We start from the raw sequence: 17,451 nt of genomic DNA on the forward strand, positions 1-17,451 counted from the left end.
GCTAAATTTTAGCTGTCAGCGCAGAATGGTTCACCCTCTACTATATCCCTGAGGCAGGCAAGCAGTATGCCCCTCTTTATGAGCTTCCAGAACTATCCCTGCAAGGTACTTTCCCAATGCATTTTTATGCTGCTCTAAAAAATGATCCATTAATATTCATATCTGAGTAAGAGTCACAGCAGGACTGAAGCTGCCTCAAAAAGTTGCTTGCTGAGGATGAAATGCTAGGTTTGGACAGTCGCTTCAGCTGATCTTTACTTTAATATTCTGTAGATTACAGTTTTTTAAACCAACGCGCACACTTCCAAAAGGTCAAACTCTATCTCAATTAAATTATGCAGATTTGCGTTCTTGCACATTTTTTGGATCCTCGCACATACCAAGATCCAGCATTTCATCAAGGAGACACATCCGCAGGCAACGTGACAGCTGCTTCCTGGCCCTTTGAGCCTGCAACATTTTATTTGGGTCACGCATGGTACCTTCCCTTCCCCTTGAAGCAGGTAAAATGTCTGCTCATTTCTGACAGTGAGAGGTACCACCACTAAAGTAAAGCTGGTTTAGAAGGAAATTGGTAAATGAGGACAAACTTGCTACTGCACATTTATAATCGCTTCTTGAGCTAGAGATGTATTGCACAGGGAGCTGAATTCAGTTCTTACACTTGGCACCACTGTAACTTCACTAATCTTGATGGGGGTTACCGCAGTCTGAGAAGGGAGTGCGGACTCACTGGATGCCACCTACAGAAGCATCCTCGCATGGGAACACTTCCGACGTCCACAAAGCCGGAGATGGGATTACCTCCATGTTACTACCTTTGTCGGGGTACAACTGCCATAATAATGCAGCCTTCAGGCCACTTTCTATTCATGATGAAATTTCCTTTCAAAAGTTTTGCAGGGGATCATTATGGTGATCACTAGTTCTGGCAATATTCCAACAGGAGGATGTTTTGCTCCGAAGATTACATAAAATAAGAAAAACCCCAGTAAGAACTAAATCCAAGTTCTGTCTCGTTTACTAGCAATTAGAATTACGCAAAATCAATATTAATAGTAGGTAACTGCTGATGCTTACAATGAACAAATATTATTAACTGGATGAGGTCAGTACTTATGCGATATGCATTACTCAGTAGGGGAAAATATCATTAAAGTTTTTTATCTGGAAAAAAACATACTTTGCAAAATCACTTTGATGTGGTGGAGTATCCAGAATGGCAGCTTCATAAATAAAGCTTTACTAAGCCTTGCTCTTCGGCTTGCACTGGATTATGTGGGTGTCAGCTTGGTCTGTTCCTTGCTGTTCTGAGGGGTGCTAAGCTCCAAATTTAATCAGTGATTTCAGGGCTTTATGTTGGGTTGAACAAAAAGCTACAAGCTATTAACAAATCTAGATCTTCATTTTGAGGCACCACGGTAGGATGAACCTGCAAGTAAGAGCAGAACCCAGTCAAAATAGTTGAGTTTGAGATGTGACCTCTGCAAAACTACTCAGCCTTACAGGACAATGAAACAAAAGCATGAATTCATTTCCAAAGGGAGGGCAGACATTTGCTGAAACATCCACTGCTGTCTCTCTGAAAAGTTTGGTAGGACAAATCATGTTGCCAACCGGCTGCAAGTTTTGAGTCCATAATAAAACTCGCAGACAAAAAAGCGTGACCCAGTTTCTTGTTCCAGGACTGTACAATTTGCACAGCTCTAAATATAAAACTGTTGATAACGTACCCGTATTGGTTGCAAAGGCAGCGTAGCTCATGAACGGCACTGGGCAACAAGTTGCATATTTCTAACCATACTGCAAAATCCCGCTTAGAAATGACGAGAGAATCAGGCACGGTTTTTCTCTTTTTTTCATACCCACATACAAATAAACATGAAAGCCCATGTTGAAATTATAAATATATTTGTGTTATTTATAATCATGGCACTACACAGTGAAAATCATGTCATTTCATTTTCCTTGAAAGAATCAGAATAGAATAAGACAGTATTGATACAGAATATCCTCTTACTGTCCTACTTAATTCTGTTCCAATGTGTTTTCAGAAATAATAATCTTAACAGTGGTAGCATTAAGTCGTATTGAATAAGCCGTAGAGCTAACAGAAATAAATGCTCTTGTCCTGGTTTTGACCTCAGCATGGTGCAAACTCCACTGCAAACTCTGTTAGCCAATGGAGTAACTCCCCTGATGTCAGTGAAGTCATACTGATATGAGATCCGGTTAGACCTCCTGCATAACTTCTGCTTCAGCCTAACATATATAGTCATTATACACAGACCCAATATAGTGCCCCGCCCCCCGCATATCTCAAAGCACTTGAAAAAGATAAATAGTTCTTATGATCTTCATGTTATAGGTAGTGAAACTGAGGCACAGACAGACAGTGATTTGCTGAAGGTCTTCTATAGCTCATCACTGTGCGATGGGGACAACACCCAGGAGTGCCGAGTCCTAACCCTGGACCCTCCCTGCCGGACCGTGTTTCCCCTTAGCACACACTCCTGGCCGCCTGAACAATTAGCACAACAGATACAAGAGATTTGGAACTAACTGTCCATAAAAGACCAATCGTATTAACCGAGCAAGGCAATACTTCAACCAAAGAGTGTTTTTAAAGAAATAATAGCATATACAGTAGTTAAATAGATGCTACTTTTTATCAGATCTAATTCTTTTATAATAGCATACAGTCCTTAGATTGTTTATTACTGCGTTATTCATCACGTTAAGCCCTCACAGCTACTCTAGGTAACACTTTAAATACACAGAGCTTTAAAAAAATATTTCCATTACAAATATTTTAAAAATATACTTATCCTAAAAAGCTGTCCAGCACTATTCCAAAAATCTCTTGTAATAAATGTCTTTTTTAATTTTAACAAAAATATCTACCATTATATAGAAGAGCTCAAGTTCTGACACATCTATAACACAGTCAGAAACTTCTTGGGCCAGATTCCACTCTTGTTTATACAGTTGCCGGCTTGGATCACGGTGTTCACTTCAGTGTTACTCTAGTATAATCAGGAGCAGAATATAGCCCTTAGTGTTTTAAAATAACTAAATGGACTGGATACTGCAACAGCTACTTGTGTCTAGCATTACAGGGGAGGGAAATCCTTTACCTCATTGCATCTAAAAATGCAAAAGAATGTTATATTTAGTATCTGTGCCACGACCAAAGAGGTGCCAGGCAGCTGCAGTGGATGACTCACACCTAGAACCGTATTCGCTTATAGAAAAAAATTTTTTTGGCTGAATGATGCCTGCAACTGCTGTCATTAAATGGAGGATGAATGTTTATAGAGAACATTTGTAGAGAGAAAATGCCAGCCTTCCTGTAACGCTTTCTATAATTCTAGAAATCATTTTAATTGCATTATGTTACTTCTAAAGTTGTTCGAACTTAATAGACTCTGCCACTACTTAGATCTAGGAAGGACACTATTTTAAATTGCTTCCACATTTTCCAGCTGAAATGCCTCCATCTAGCCAGTCCGTTTCGAAGTGCATCGAGAGCAAGCTTAGAGGAATCTGCATCTCATCAGGACAATCTGGAAGCTGTGAGTTAGTCTTTTAAAACACTGGAACTTTTTTTTTTTTGCCTTTCCCCCTTTTTCCTCCAATCTCCAAATTTCAATGCAGTGTTTGATTAAGGATCATAGAACTTAACCCAGTCTCACTGCATCAGGTTACATACGTGAGCAAAGCTAACAGTCCCAGATGCAAAGTGCAACTCCTACCTGTGACCACCATGGATTACAAGGGATCCTTACACACTGTGATTTCACTTAATTCATGTTTAAAGCTTTTACTCTACTTGTTTTCTTCCTAGACTTTGGCTGATAATCTAGTAACTTATAAAACAAAGAAACTTAAGTATATAGACTAAGTTCAGTCCTCACTGTCGTCTTCATCATCATCGTCATCTTTACTGGGAGCACATCTTTGGAAGCAGTGTACTAGAGTTGCTAAGAAGAAGCTTGATAGAATAGCAGCAATGGAGACTGCAACTCCAGAGAAGATGATGATAAAAAGGTCCGTCAATGACAAACTAAATTTGCATTCACTAAAGCTGACCTCAGATAATTCATTCAGAAATATTCTTCTATTTTCTACAGGCAGGGAACACTGGATTTCATGGAGACCTGCAAAGAAGAGGAAAGGGAAACAAATCAGCGGAATATTGATGAATCCTTCTGTTGCTCCTGTCAGAGACTGAATGGCTGAAGGGAAGTTTTAGGGTTAATTCTAGGTTTACGAATTTGTAGAAAATTCAGGAAAAAGTGGAACAAAATCTATTACTAATCAAAAACCATTATATAACCCCCCTTGAGCGGCTCCTAGAAATTAAGTTATTTCACCTTCAGTCCTCCAGGAGGTCAGGTATGACCTAGGACCATGATTTGGAGGGTTTAAAAAGTGAATGTTGAACCCTGGATGCATCTAAATCTGTAGACATGGAAGCACTTTCCAGCTACTCCATCTGAACACGAATTCTGACTCCAAAACAGTGTAACAGGGATACTGAAGTTCCTTCCACACCTTGGGGCCTTCTACACAACTGTTCTCCATGTGGTTCCAATACTACAGTTGTCTTTCTTCTAGTCAAAACAACATCTTAGGTTTAATGGATGCTTGTTTGTCTATGACCTGCTTTCACCCTTTCTCCCTGACTGCCATAAGGACATGCAGGCTAGCAGATATTATTCCTCCATGCATTACTGAAGAATGCCTAGAGCTGGGTTCTTCATAGTGAAAGCAAAAAAATCCAGATTTAAAAACTGGTGAGAATATAGCTTGATACTGGACAGTAAAAGCATACAGTTGACTGCATATGCCCAGCTCCCTCTTCATTTACCACAGGGGAAAGTCAGGAGAGTATATGAACAGGGCTAGAATAGAACAAATAAGTGAATTAAGTCTGTACAGCTGTTGGCAAGATAGCTTTTATCTTGCTATTAAGGATATGAATGTAAAGGGGAAATACAAGAATTGCGTATTAATGACACGAGCACTGCTGCTGGTTTACCTGATACACTTTTACTCTGGCTCTGCTGATGATCACAGAACGGACTCCCAGTTTTTGACTCTGCATTGCTGTGTGCACAGTGTATGGGGCATCTCCATCACACAGCTCCACCATATAACCATTATGTCACTTTAAGTAAGGAATGTGTGACAATAAGATTTCCTCTGCTTTTGTGAATCCCATGTCTTGTGGCTGAATAGCTACGGCATATGACATTGAACTGTTAAACCCAGGCTCCTAAGGTGAGTGGTGCAAACCTGACTGGTTATCTGGATCCAGCCCAGCTGTATGTTGATTTGAGAGGGAGTTTTAGCCAAGTCTGCTATGGATCTAATTATCACCCTGACTTATTTGACCTTGTAATGATGATTGTACTAAATTTTGATCCCTTAAAAGCCATCCTTATCTTTTGAATTTGCCTCAAGTTCTGTTGCCTTCCCTCTTTCTCATGCTCCTCTCACTGACAACGTAATAAAAGCTGCCAGCAGAACAGGACAACAGTCCGTGTGCCCAAGGCTGAATGGTTTCCACTAGCCAAACTGGCACCTGAATACATGCTGCATTTTTTGCCTGAGCCCGGAGTGCACTGGAGATGTATTCCAGATGGTGAAGCAACTTGCTTTGCAGACCTTTGAAACCTCCTGTCTATGGAACTGGTCCGGAAGACAGAGGAGCCACATGGTGTCAAACATACTCAGACTTTTGGAAGTCTGGAACCTGCAGTACTCACATTTATTGTGACTTGTATCCAAGCACTTGGGTGCGCCTGTGACTGCATGGATGGCTAGAGGAAATACATACTATTGCACGCCACAGCTTGTGATAGAGCGCTTTGTACAAACCCTTCTGCTGAAAGAAGTAAGAGTTGTTCACCGAGTCCATATTTTCTCTTCATCAAGCCTTGGGAATAGCAGCTCTAGGGGTTAATAGGAGTAACAAGCGAAAGGGCACACAGATGGATATTCTGCCCTATTCAAAGCCATGAGAAATAAGGGAGGAATGAAAAGCCATAGCCTAGAATTCCAAGACCTGTGTCTTTTTAATCAGATTTTAAAAAGGGAACCATTTTCAATAAATCAACATGATGTTAACAGTAACCAAAGCCGTTTCTGCTGTTGTGTAGAAACAGCAAGAGAATGAATGTAACATATCGCAAATTCATTTGAAGAGGAAGTTCCTTGCTAAGAGGAGGAGAACATTGCGGTATTTTGGCAGAAAAGCCTGGTCCAAGTGAATATGGCACGTAAACAAATTCCATTTGACTTGTAGCAAGAACAAGAAAAAAGCAAGTCTCTGCAACTGTGTTTCTGTAAAACAAACCACTATAATAGCTGTTGAGGCCTCATGAGAACTGCTGTTTGCATAGCAGCTGAGCCATGCTTGCAGCATGTCCAAAGAAAGAGTGCACAGGTGACCATAAACAACCCTACTTTTTCTATTTTTGACCAACTGCAAAAGAAATTCTCTAGTGCCCTTGCCAGCCAGCTCTTAAAATGACCTCTGTGCTGGAGCAGCCTTGATGAGCTGGACTATCAGATCTAAGCTTCCATAGGAAGCTTCCTTCCATAAGGAGGGAAGTAGAAAAAGAATATAATAAAAAGAGACAGAGCAAAACAGACTCCAAAAGAAAAGTATTATTCTAAGCAGCTCTACATACTGCAGCCCTTGCTTCTAGAAATAACTTAGTATGGTAGTTATGGCAGTATTTGCCCAGGATCCTAGAGGTGAAAAAGTAAGGGCCCACTTAGTCATTACCATTACCAACAGCAGCTTTGCCACAGATCAAAACTGAGCCTGTAGACTGTGGGCTCTATTCCTACTCCCCAGATGCTTTCACATAACATCACAACACACAGAATACAAATAGAAAAGAATCTGCAACATACCAAGTCACTTAGAGGGTATTTCTTGTTATGAGAATCAGTGTACTGTAATCATTTTGAGTCGGATTACATAATATGAGAAATAAAAAGCTCCTCTCCATGTAGCCATGCGTACTGGAATCTAGGTCACGTTCTCAAACCAGATAGATTAGATGGGAATTTTCTACTTGCTTTATTCTGTGACACTCCAATGTGCTAGCTCAGCCTCAAGTTTTTACAGAATTCTTAGTCATTGAGAATAACAGATGCCAATAGGCAAAACACAGCATCATAAACCGGGGACCAGTACAAAGGCCTTGCTAGCTCCCAGCTATAGATTCAGCCACCCTGTGTGTGCCCTGTCTTTTCAACAAGACGGGAATGAACTGATCTCTCCTATCCACACACAAAGCAGTCTGCTAAAACTGCGCTGGAAGCAACCTGGAAGGCCTGCGGAGCTCCGTGGAAGCACATACCAGTGACTGAGGAACATTTATTAGCCCATCCTGTTCAGTAAATGTTTTTCTTTGCTGTGTCGTGACACTATCGCAAAACCCAATACAGTTAACGGAAGGTTTTCTCTTGACTCCAAAGAGAATTTGGGACAGACGGTTCGTTTGTAACAGTAGTAAGACTAGCAGCTATAGCTCCGGTGGCACAAGGGCTTTCTCCTCCCAGAGATAATGCAGTCGTCATTGCACCAGAGCTTCTGACTGCTTACCTGAAACCATCATAATCTGAAGGTCACATTCATGTCTGCTTAAGATGGCACAGAAACAATACTATTTCCTCTGTTTCCTTCCATAGCAATGTGTTACTTTCTTTACATTATTTAAAAGTAGGTTGTCCCTATGACAGTGTATGTGAAGAAGTGGTGTTCTGGACTCCACCTGTCCTATTACATTCATGCCTAGCAATAGATCCAGTTTTGGTCTTTGCTCAGGCAGGAAGTAATCCCAGGACGTCATATACCCTCTGCATGAACAGTGAACAACAGAATGGCTTCTGTAAAGTGATCAGTATTAATTATAAGGTGTGTGTTTTTCCTCTGGGCAATTCCGCTGCATGCAGACTGGCTCAGTCAAATTACCTGTCCCCACACACGAGACTTCCAGAGGACAGCAGAGTGCCATTTAACCTTAGCGCTCTACTTTCACACACTTTAACCACCTGAATGGTATTATTATTTTATAGTTTGCTTGGATTCTTTCTTTTTAATTGTGTAGAACCTGTTTGATTTATTCTCTTTAAAAAAAAATCAGCCAGGCTTCTTGCAGAGGCTATCTCAAAGAAGTTTAGTATTTAGTGCTTGGCTGCAGCAAGAAAACCTTTGATGATAGTTATATATATCTCATTGCTCCCACAGCATGCTCAAAGAGTTGCTTCTTCATACCAAACAAATCTGTAAATGAAATAGCAAGTGTGAGTGTGTTATAAATATATAGCTTACGTTATTTTGGTCAGGGCCATCACATTATGTGTAATAACTCCAGCTGTCCCAAGGACAATGTCACCCACTCTGTATCTTTCTGCTACGTCATCTGAAGAAGCAGATGTACTATGCTGGCAAGCTGTAATGTTTGCTTTTAAAAAGGGAATGCTTTGAAGTCCCAGTCAAGGGACAGGTGCTGGATTCTATACAGGCTTGACTCTTAACACTGAAAAAATAAAATAAGATGAAAATACAGGTCTGCACCATGAGGAATAGATCATCTAATTAACATGGAAGTGTGAAAATGCTGGAATTCTAGAAAAACAGTGTTAAAAAAGGGTTACAAAAATTGTCAGCCTCACCTCTGTGACTGGGACGATCATGGAGCAGATCCTCCTAGAATCATTAAGGTTGGAAAAGACCTCTAGGATCAAGTCCAACCATCAACCCAGCACTACCAGGTCTCCTAAACCATGCCCTGAGGTGCCACATCTACACGTCTTTTAAATACCCCCAGGGATGGCGGCTCTACCACCTCTCTGGGCAGCCTGTTCCAATGCCTGACCAGAAGCTATGCTAAGGCACAGAGGACAGGGAGGTGATCTGAGGCAGCCAGCATGGCTTCACCAAGGGCAAGTCCTGCCTGACCAACCTGGCCTTCTATGATGGAGTGACTGCATCAGCGGACAAGGGAAGAGCTATGGATGTCATCTGTCTGGGCTTCTGTAAGGCCTTTGATACGGTCCGCCAGAGCATCCTTCTCTCTAAACCGGGGAGATAGGGATTTGATGGGTGGACTGTTCAGAGGATAAGGAATTGGTTGGATGGTCGCATCCAGAGGGTAGCAGTCAATGGCTCAATGTCCAGATGAAGACTGGTGACAAGTGGTGTCCCTCAGAGGTCCGTACTGGGACCAGTACTGTTTAATATTTTCATCAATGACATAGTGGGATCAAGCGCACCCTTAGCAAGTCTGCAGATGACACTAAGCTAAGCAGGGCAGCTGACACACCAGAAGGACAGGATGTCATCCAAAGAGACCTAGACAAGCTAGAGAGGTGGGCCTGGGAGAACCTCATGAGGTTCAACAAGGCCAAGTTTAAAGTCCTGCACTTGGGTTGGGGCAACTCCCAATACGAATACAGGCTGGGGGATGGAGAGCAGCCCTGGGGAGGACTTGGGGGTACTGGGGGACAAAAAGCTGGACATGAGCCAACAAGGTGCACTCGCAGCCCAGAAACCCAACCGTGCCCTGGGCTGCATCCCCAGCAGCGTGGGCAGCAGGGCGAGTGAGGGGATTCTGCCCCTCTGCTCCGCTCTGGGGAGACCCCCCTGCAGCGCTGCCTCCAGCTCTGGGCTCCTCAGCACAGGAAAGATGTGGACCTGTTGGAGCAGGTCCAGAGGAGGCCACAGTCTTGCTCCAAGGGCTGGTGCACCTCTCTTACAAGGACAGGCTGGGAGAGTTGGGGTTGTTCAGCCTCAGGAAGAGAAGGCTGCAGGGAGACCTTATTGCAGCCTTCCAGTTACTTGAAGGGGACTATAAGAAGGATGAGGCAACCTTTTTAGCAAGGCCTGTTGTGACAGGACAAGGGGTGATGGTTTTAAACTAAAGGAGGGGAGATTTAGACTGTAAAACAAATTTTTTTTCTTATATTCAATGAGGGTGGTAAAACCCTGGCCCAGGTGGCCCAGAGAGGTGGTCGATGCCCCATCCCTAGAAACACTCAAGGTCAGGCTGGACGGGGCTCTGAGCAACCTGGTCTAGGTAAAGATGTCCCTGGTCACTGCAGGGGGGTTGGACTGGATGGGCTCTAAAGGTCCCTCCCAACCCAAACCATTCTATGATTCTATGAAAAGGGAAGGCACGTTTTTAAAAAGAAAAAAGATACATGTGTTTATAAAGTAGTGAGGCAGGAGGGTTCCAGGTAGAGTTTGTTTCAATGAAATTCCCTAATAGGTTTTAGAACAATATGACTCTAAGATGCCTTACCGTTAGAGGATCATAATTCTGCTGAAGTCTAGCACTTAAACCTTGACGATAAATTGTAGGTAATCAAGCTGCAGCTCCATCCTAATAAACACTTTGTATTTGTTTCTGTAAAGGACTATGCACAGGCATACTTCTCTTGCTGAGTCAGAGGCTGAAATAATTCCCCTGTAAAAATGAAGCTCTCAAAAATGGATGCAGCCTGAAACCTGTCTTTATACAAATAATTAATAATTTTGCTTAAATTAATGAAAACATACCAACAATACTGTAATGCCCCAGATTATAACTGTACTGATCTTCCCATCTCAAGAAACCCACGAAAACCCAGATACCAAGTATCACTAGCATTCTGCTGGTACTTTGTAGCCATAATTCCACCATGTTACTCAAAAACTGTTTGATCAGGAATTTCCAAACAGCACACTGCCTGGGCCACCGAGTGCCTGCTCTTGGATCTGACATGGGTTTTCCCTAGCTATGTTGATGGATGACGAATAGTATTGTGAGTTTTATTTTATATTCCTCCAGCTAAAGACAAGCAGCAAGGGGCGTCGCTTATTCTGGGTCTACTTGACTCTGTTTTGAAGGACTCCTTGTGTATTTCTGTCTTTGCTTATTTCTAATATCTATGCTAACTATATCTTTTATTGGAGAACTTCTGAAATTCATTATTACCTCAATATTATGGTCTGTCTGTTAACCCTCAGAGTGAGATTTCCCAGCTATAATTTTAGATGCTGAGTTTAAAAAAAAATAAAATATGTATTTCTGTTGGGTCTTTGTAGAGTTCACAAAAAAAAGGTATCAAGAGAAATAGTTCCCTAACATTCAGCAATGCACAATAGTATGAGATAATGAAACTTCCTGCTCGCACATACACTGGTATGTATAGGAAATATATCCAGAAAAATATCTGAAGCCATAAACATTTAAGTGAGCTTCATGCACACATGTTCATTACTGTCTATACAATAAATGTAAGAGCACTATAATATGCTATTTCAAATTTTTTTTTTTGTTAACTGAGATTGGTATTTGCTCTTTGGGGTGGAATTTAGCTGTTCTCTCATGTTGCTGAATGTAGTTGACACAGGCTTGAAATGTTTAAATGTGGCATTTTATTTCTTGTATGGTATGTTGCCTCCAGCCATAGTTCTCTTTAGTCTACTTAAACACTCTCACTAATGCATTAGATGTATTAACAAGCAGTGAGAGAGGCATTGCCTCTGAAGAGATATGAAATTGCTTTGGAAATAGCCTCAAGCTATCAGAACAGTAAGGCTTAAAAACCCCAAAGTCTAGATGTAGGTCCCTAAATAAAGCTTTTTATGGCTAAGTGCCCTAGAGACTCACAGATCAACATTAGAGGGTACTTAACAGTTTGTCTCCATGCCTAAATATAAAGTCTAACATCAGGTGTTCACATCTGCAAATGCTTTCCCCACATCTTCAAATCCGCAAAAGATGGAAGCACTCCAAAAAACTTTAAGATGGAAGAAACAGAGTGAAAAGCCAGTGGCAGTCAGATCATTTTACTGAAAATGACTAGGATATCAAATTATGTATTTATACATGTATACATATATATAGAAACAGATTTGATGCGCTTGTTAGGGAATCTAATTTCTGTTACAAGTTTCTGCTTGAACAGAATAAAAGCTGCTGAATATGTGAAATGTCCTAAGGCTTTTAATTCCTTTCCAAAAAACCCAGATATTATGTTCTGTACTAGTGATGTGCTAGCATGTGCATGATACTCAGGGAGGAACTGAATGGCTGTAACGGACAGAACAGCCTGTCCTTGTTAGCTGAAGCTTCCTTTGGTTCTATATTAGCAGATGAATAAATAGGTACTGATAAAGAATGATAAGTGAAGAGGACCTATAAAATGCGCAGTTCTTTCACTGGCTTTTAGTTAGGTTAGAAGGTCAAATGAAACCTGTACTCTCATGTAATTACGATGCTTTGTTTTGAAGACACTGTTTAACATTTTCAGTGAGCCCAGAGCTGCCATAAAGGCCTGGACTAGTGAAGTAAGACATTGTTTTATTTACAAAAACGGTTAGTAATAGATCTTAGATTGGAATGAGATTATAGAAAGAGCCAGAGAAGCAAAAGATAATCATGGCACAATCTTTCCAAACAGGCTTACAAAAAATCATTCCAGTCTTCTCACTATACTGACTCACTTCTGAATCCCGTGATTGCTTTCTTCTAGCACTGAACTGAGCCTGAGTTTCCTGTTCCAGAAGGCTGCTTACAGTCTCATTGTCACCTGCTCTTGCTTCTTCCTACCTCCTCTCACTGCCATCCTTCTCCCCTATTCTTTTGCATCAACAGTCTTTACCTGGAAATATGCCACTTCAGCAGGATTTACCTATCCAGCCGTAGAAGGAGGTACTAGCTACAGACGTCTTGAAAGTAGCTGAACAGCAGCTGTGTCAGTATTGGCACTAAAAGCCCCTTTGAGTATCTTAAAAATGTGTAGCCTTGTGCACGCAACTTTCCAACGGGGAGCAGCATTTAACCAAGTGAAGAGGAAAACATGGTCCTAACTACAGCCTGTGTGTTGCGACGTGGGGTTTGCTGCCACTAATGAACTTTTTTTCCAGTGGAGTTCAGCAATTACCTTTGGCTACAGCTCTGCAGGCGGACCCATTTCTGTCTTCTTCAGGCTTCTCTTACCAGTTCTGCTTCTAGTGGTGTGAGCGTACGCGTTAGCATGCAGGAGGACGGTGCACTGACACTGTGCCAGCTAATCCCATCTGTATCAGGGAGGTCTAATACTGAGCACTGATCCTCAGTTAAACTTGTGCTGCTTTAATTCCAAACATGCAGAACATTTGTTCCCTTTATTTATCACACAGGCAGCACAAGTCTATCTGGAATTCTCTTGCTGACCAACTCTGAATGGATTTTTCAAGTCTTTCTGGAAATATCAGCATACGCAGGATACTCAAAAATGCTCAGCCTAAACCTTCTCATCAAATTGCTAAAAGTCTTTCTAATACCGTTTTAATAGAGGGCAGCAAATTTTTTTCATTCTTGCAATGGATAGTGGGGAACTTAGAGCATGTATTAAACACAAGAGGTTGAGAAAACACCACTGCATCTAGCACAAAAAGCAGAGACACCGACTACTTCTTACAATCCCAGAAACTCTACACAACTTCCTGAAAAGTTTTTTCCAAAGACACTGAGAAGAAAAAAAGAAAAGCAGAATAAGGGCAAGATGACAGAAAGGAGACACTACAGTCACACTCTAAGGAATACTTAAACTCTAATTAAAAGTAATGTTAAAAATGCATTAGTCATTAGCAAACAAGGTCACAGGCACAGCTGCCCAAAGCATGTTCACAGAAAGTAAAAATCAGCCACAGAGACCTCTACAAAGCGCTTCAAGGCAGCCAGCGCAGACTACTTGCATTTCATTGTTACATGCTTTTTATCTGAATCCAATCCCTTCATCGAGATGCCTCAGAGGGGTTCAAGAAATGCCTTTGGCAGTGCTACGCACTACTTTTGAACAACACCTTTCACTGAAAACTTATTGCATCAAAGCCATTTGTATTTAAACACTGAAACGGAAACGTTCGTAAACCTTAGTTCTGTAGGCCAGGTGCACCAACGACCACCTTTTGCTGGATGACCCAAGTTTCAAACAGTATTACTAAAAAAAGTAAGTGAAGAGATGAGGTAAGAAAGGAAAAGTGTATTTTCAGCCAAGATAAAATGTGTTACAGAACAAGCTCTGAAAGCAGAAGAAAGCCCTTGCAAATATGAGAAATTACTGAGGATTTCCAGCTCCCGTTGAAGCAGAAGATGCTCAAAAGTGACCCTTGATCTCAAAAAAAGAATGCCAAATTTCCTTAGACTTTACTGAATTCAAAAGTTTGAAACATTATGCCCCAAAATTATTTAACTGAACGCATACCCATCCTCCCCTTTATTCAGTACTTCCCTTGCTTTTATTAATATTTTTCTTAATTTCTTCAGCCAGAGTCCAAACAAACTGTCATCTTCCTCCTCTGCTTTCTTCAGTTCTCACTTGAGAGAACTTCATCCTTCTCAATCGCTTTTTGTAAAATTCAAGATGGGTCAAATACAGACAAGCAGAGGATAGAACATAATAGCATACACCTCAGATATCTGATTTCCTTGAATTCTTTGAATAAAACATTTAAGACAAACTTAGACCTTAGTTCTGTCGAGTTATATTTTGTTCTAAGAGTCTGCAGGCCCCCCCATGGAGTAAAACCTTCCATGAAAGTTTTTACACCTATCTTTGAAGGGACAAAGATCTTACACAACTTTTCTATTTCCAAAAAATTATCCAGTGTCCTTAATCTCAATGCTCATCCTAACGGGAAGCCTTTAATATGAATCATTGGCCACCACGCTCCCATCCAGGCATAACAAACACCTATAAAATTCAAACATCCTTCTACAGAAAATCCTTGTACGTTTTATAATGGAACCATTTTGACCCATGGTGAACACTTGGGTCTTCTCTAGGGAAAACAACAACTGCTACATATTCTCCACGTATCACCATTTCACTGACCTTCACAGTTCCTTTGTCTACTCTGCACTACACACAGTAACTTGCTTTTAATCAATTAATAACCAAATCAGAGGAGGGAAAATTGTGGTTTGGCTTTGGAGTAGGATTAAATTGCTGCTTTTAATATCTCTTTACAAGTATAAAAATATGTTTGCTCTTTCAAAGTGCTGAGTTTGATTGTAGGTAAAATGCTGAGTTTAACTGCAAAACTTTTAGTCCAGTTTCTTTAATAAGTCTGCCCACAAATCTGGCATGCGAGAGTATTCACTCACTGCCAATTAAGCCTTTACTTAGAAATTTAGGTTAGATGAATAAATGCTGGGATCTGTAAAATGATTCAAATCCCAGCTGTTTTTGAAAAGCGACAAGTTAGATGTGCAAAGGCAGCTCAGCTGGGAGGAGGCTTTACAGTCAGCTAGTCAGACAGGTCAACATAAGTTACAACTTTACAAGCTATTTCTGGTAGCGTGCCAGAAAGAAAATGACCTGGCTTTTGCAAAACTAATGAGTTGAATCATGGCTTTTGTTCAGATCACTGAGTTCTCCAGAGGCCTTAATTACTTCAGGATCCACTATTGAGATGTCAGTTCACATCGACAAAATTCCACTTTTTAAATAAACTTGGTATATCTTTTGCAAAAAACAAGGGTAGCTTTGACTAACGTGCTGTTTTACTGCAGTGCTAAAATTAAAAGGTGGAGCAGTGGCTGGGCTTAGTAAATAGTTAACAGCTTGAGTGATTTCTCTCAGACATGCAGACAGGACACATTAAACTATTTTAAGTATCACTCAAAGCGAGGAATCAAAATGGATGCCCAGAACCTAAATCTGTCAGTGTATTTCTCCCAGCTGTTTACCTCTGATTTCTTGCTACCAGTTCTGAATCTTGCGGGGCTGCTGTGCTACAGTGACACTTGCAAACAGCAGCCCTGGATCCCAGTTCATCCGGACTGGTTGGAGCGTGCTTCCGTTCTGCTTTGGCGTACCCTTTCTTGCCTAACCCATTCTGAAGCACCCCAAGCCAGCGTAAGACGCATGACAGTGTACTGAGCCTTTGTTTCTTTGCACTGCTTTGCACTTTTCATGAAAGGACTGGGGATCGCCAGTGTCATTCATTACCATTACTGTCATTCACCCTTCCACACTGTTTCCCCTCTCAGTAAATCCAGGTTACAAAGTCTGCCGTTTAAAGGCTGGGGAACCACAGTCTGTCATGGAACTGTTCTGTACTGCTAATCACAGCGTATTCTTAAAGAAAACCAAGAGAAGAAAAACACCAGCCAACTCCTTTTCCCTTCCTGCTGTTCCCCGTTTGTATAGGCCATGCAATGCAAATGCTTAAGCTGCTGCAGAATTAAAGGAAACACACGCAAGCATGCAGCCAAGATAACTAAGCGCTTTTCTTGGGCCCTGAAAATGTATCCCTATTTTTTTCTTTTGCTGTATTTCCAGACATAATGCCTGCTGCCCTACTTATCTTGATGTGTTTGCTGCAAGAATACTTCTGTCTCCAGCCTTACAGCAGTATCAAGCTGAAGCCAGGGAGCCCAAATGCTGACTCTTCCAGCGAGTTGCTCTTCCCACCCCTCCCAGGAAAGGCCAGGTGAACGTGGCTTTGCACAAGTATAACCAGACAAGTAATGCTAATGCGATTAGTGGTATGCTAGTGGGTATAGTGTTGCGGCATCATTAAAAACTGAAAACTGGATATAAAGTGCAATCAAATCATAATTCTAAGAATTAGCTTTACGCTGACTTTCCAAAAGTTGTTTTGAAAGGCACTCAAATTGTGGCCATACGGGTTTAAAATGTCACTGAGACAGCCTCTCCTTTTTGGGTTTAGTTTTGCCCTCACCTTTGCGAATAATGTTTTCCTAGTTTATTAAGGGAGACAGCCAGTATTTCTGTGGCAGCAGCTCACAAGCAGCAATGAAAACGCTGACTCCACATGCTTTCCTGGATCCACGCACTAGACCTCGGTGATACGACTGGCTGCAACGATACCAGGGGACTTGCTCCTGGGAACAAATGCAAATCATTTGCTTAGGCCATGTTGGGGGGACAGCTCTGATAAAACCAACCATTTGAATACTTGCTCCTTTCCTCCTTGTCTTCCCAAATCAAGTCAAACTCAAATTTTGGAAGATCCGGATGAGCTGGTAATTTTTTAGCTGTTTGGCTGAAACACAACTGTGGATGAGAAAAAATGCTGTGAGGAAGCCTGCACGACACTGGGGAACAGCAGCAATACTACGGGAGAGATCAGTCCATTGAAATTTCCAGTCATAAGTTCAGATACGCTTTAAAACACTGACAGAGTGGAAGAGAAGAGAGAGATGGGCTGGGCCGGACTCACAAGCTGAACAGACTCAGTCCGGATGAAGGGGAAGGAGCCAGAAGTTCATTAAAAGAGATGGAAAGCACGGGGAAAGTAAACTGATGTTTAGCACGAGAGATGGGCAAATACTTGGTTCAAACAGAGCAAACTTCAGCTGAAGCATCAGGGAAGGTGGGAGAACAGGCCCAGGTTTGGTTCAGAAAGAATCCAGATGAAAGTTT

The 17,451-nt window shown here is 41.5% G+C and overlaps 1 protein-coding gene across 4 annotated transcripts in view; it reads right to left on the reverse strand.

Moving 5' to 3' along the window:
- Positions 1-17,451, reverse strand: part of LRRC38 (leucine rich repeat containing 38) — a 155,097-nt gene that overhangs the window by 83,004 nt on the left and 54,642 nt on the right. The window contains exons 2-3 of one of the 4 annotated variants that reach the window (XM_064470567.1): positions 4,093-4,160; positions 1,004-1,432 (exon numbers count right to left, since the gene is read on the reverse strand). The exons of 1 other annotated variant lie outside the window; for it this stretch is intronic. In XM_064470567.1, coding sequence (XP_064326637.1) covers positions 1,355-1,432; positions 4,093-4,160 — 146 coding nt within the window. In that variant the 3' untranslated portion in view covers positions 1,004-1,354. Of the gene's footprint in view, positions 1-1,003; positions 1,433-1,780; positions 4,161-17,451 lie in introns of those variants that run through there. 2 more of the 4 variants (XM_009502942.2, XR_010375877.1) reach the window with 2 other exon arrangements.

Source organism: Phalacrocorax carbo, chromosome 20 (assembly GCF_963921805.1).
Source record: "Phalacrocorax carbo chromosome 20, bPhaCar2.1, whole genome shotgun sequence".
In the NCBI taxonomy this organism is placed as follows: Eukaryota; Metazoa; Chordata; class Aves; order Suliformes; family Phalacrocoracidae; genus Phalacrocorax; species Phalacrocorax carbo.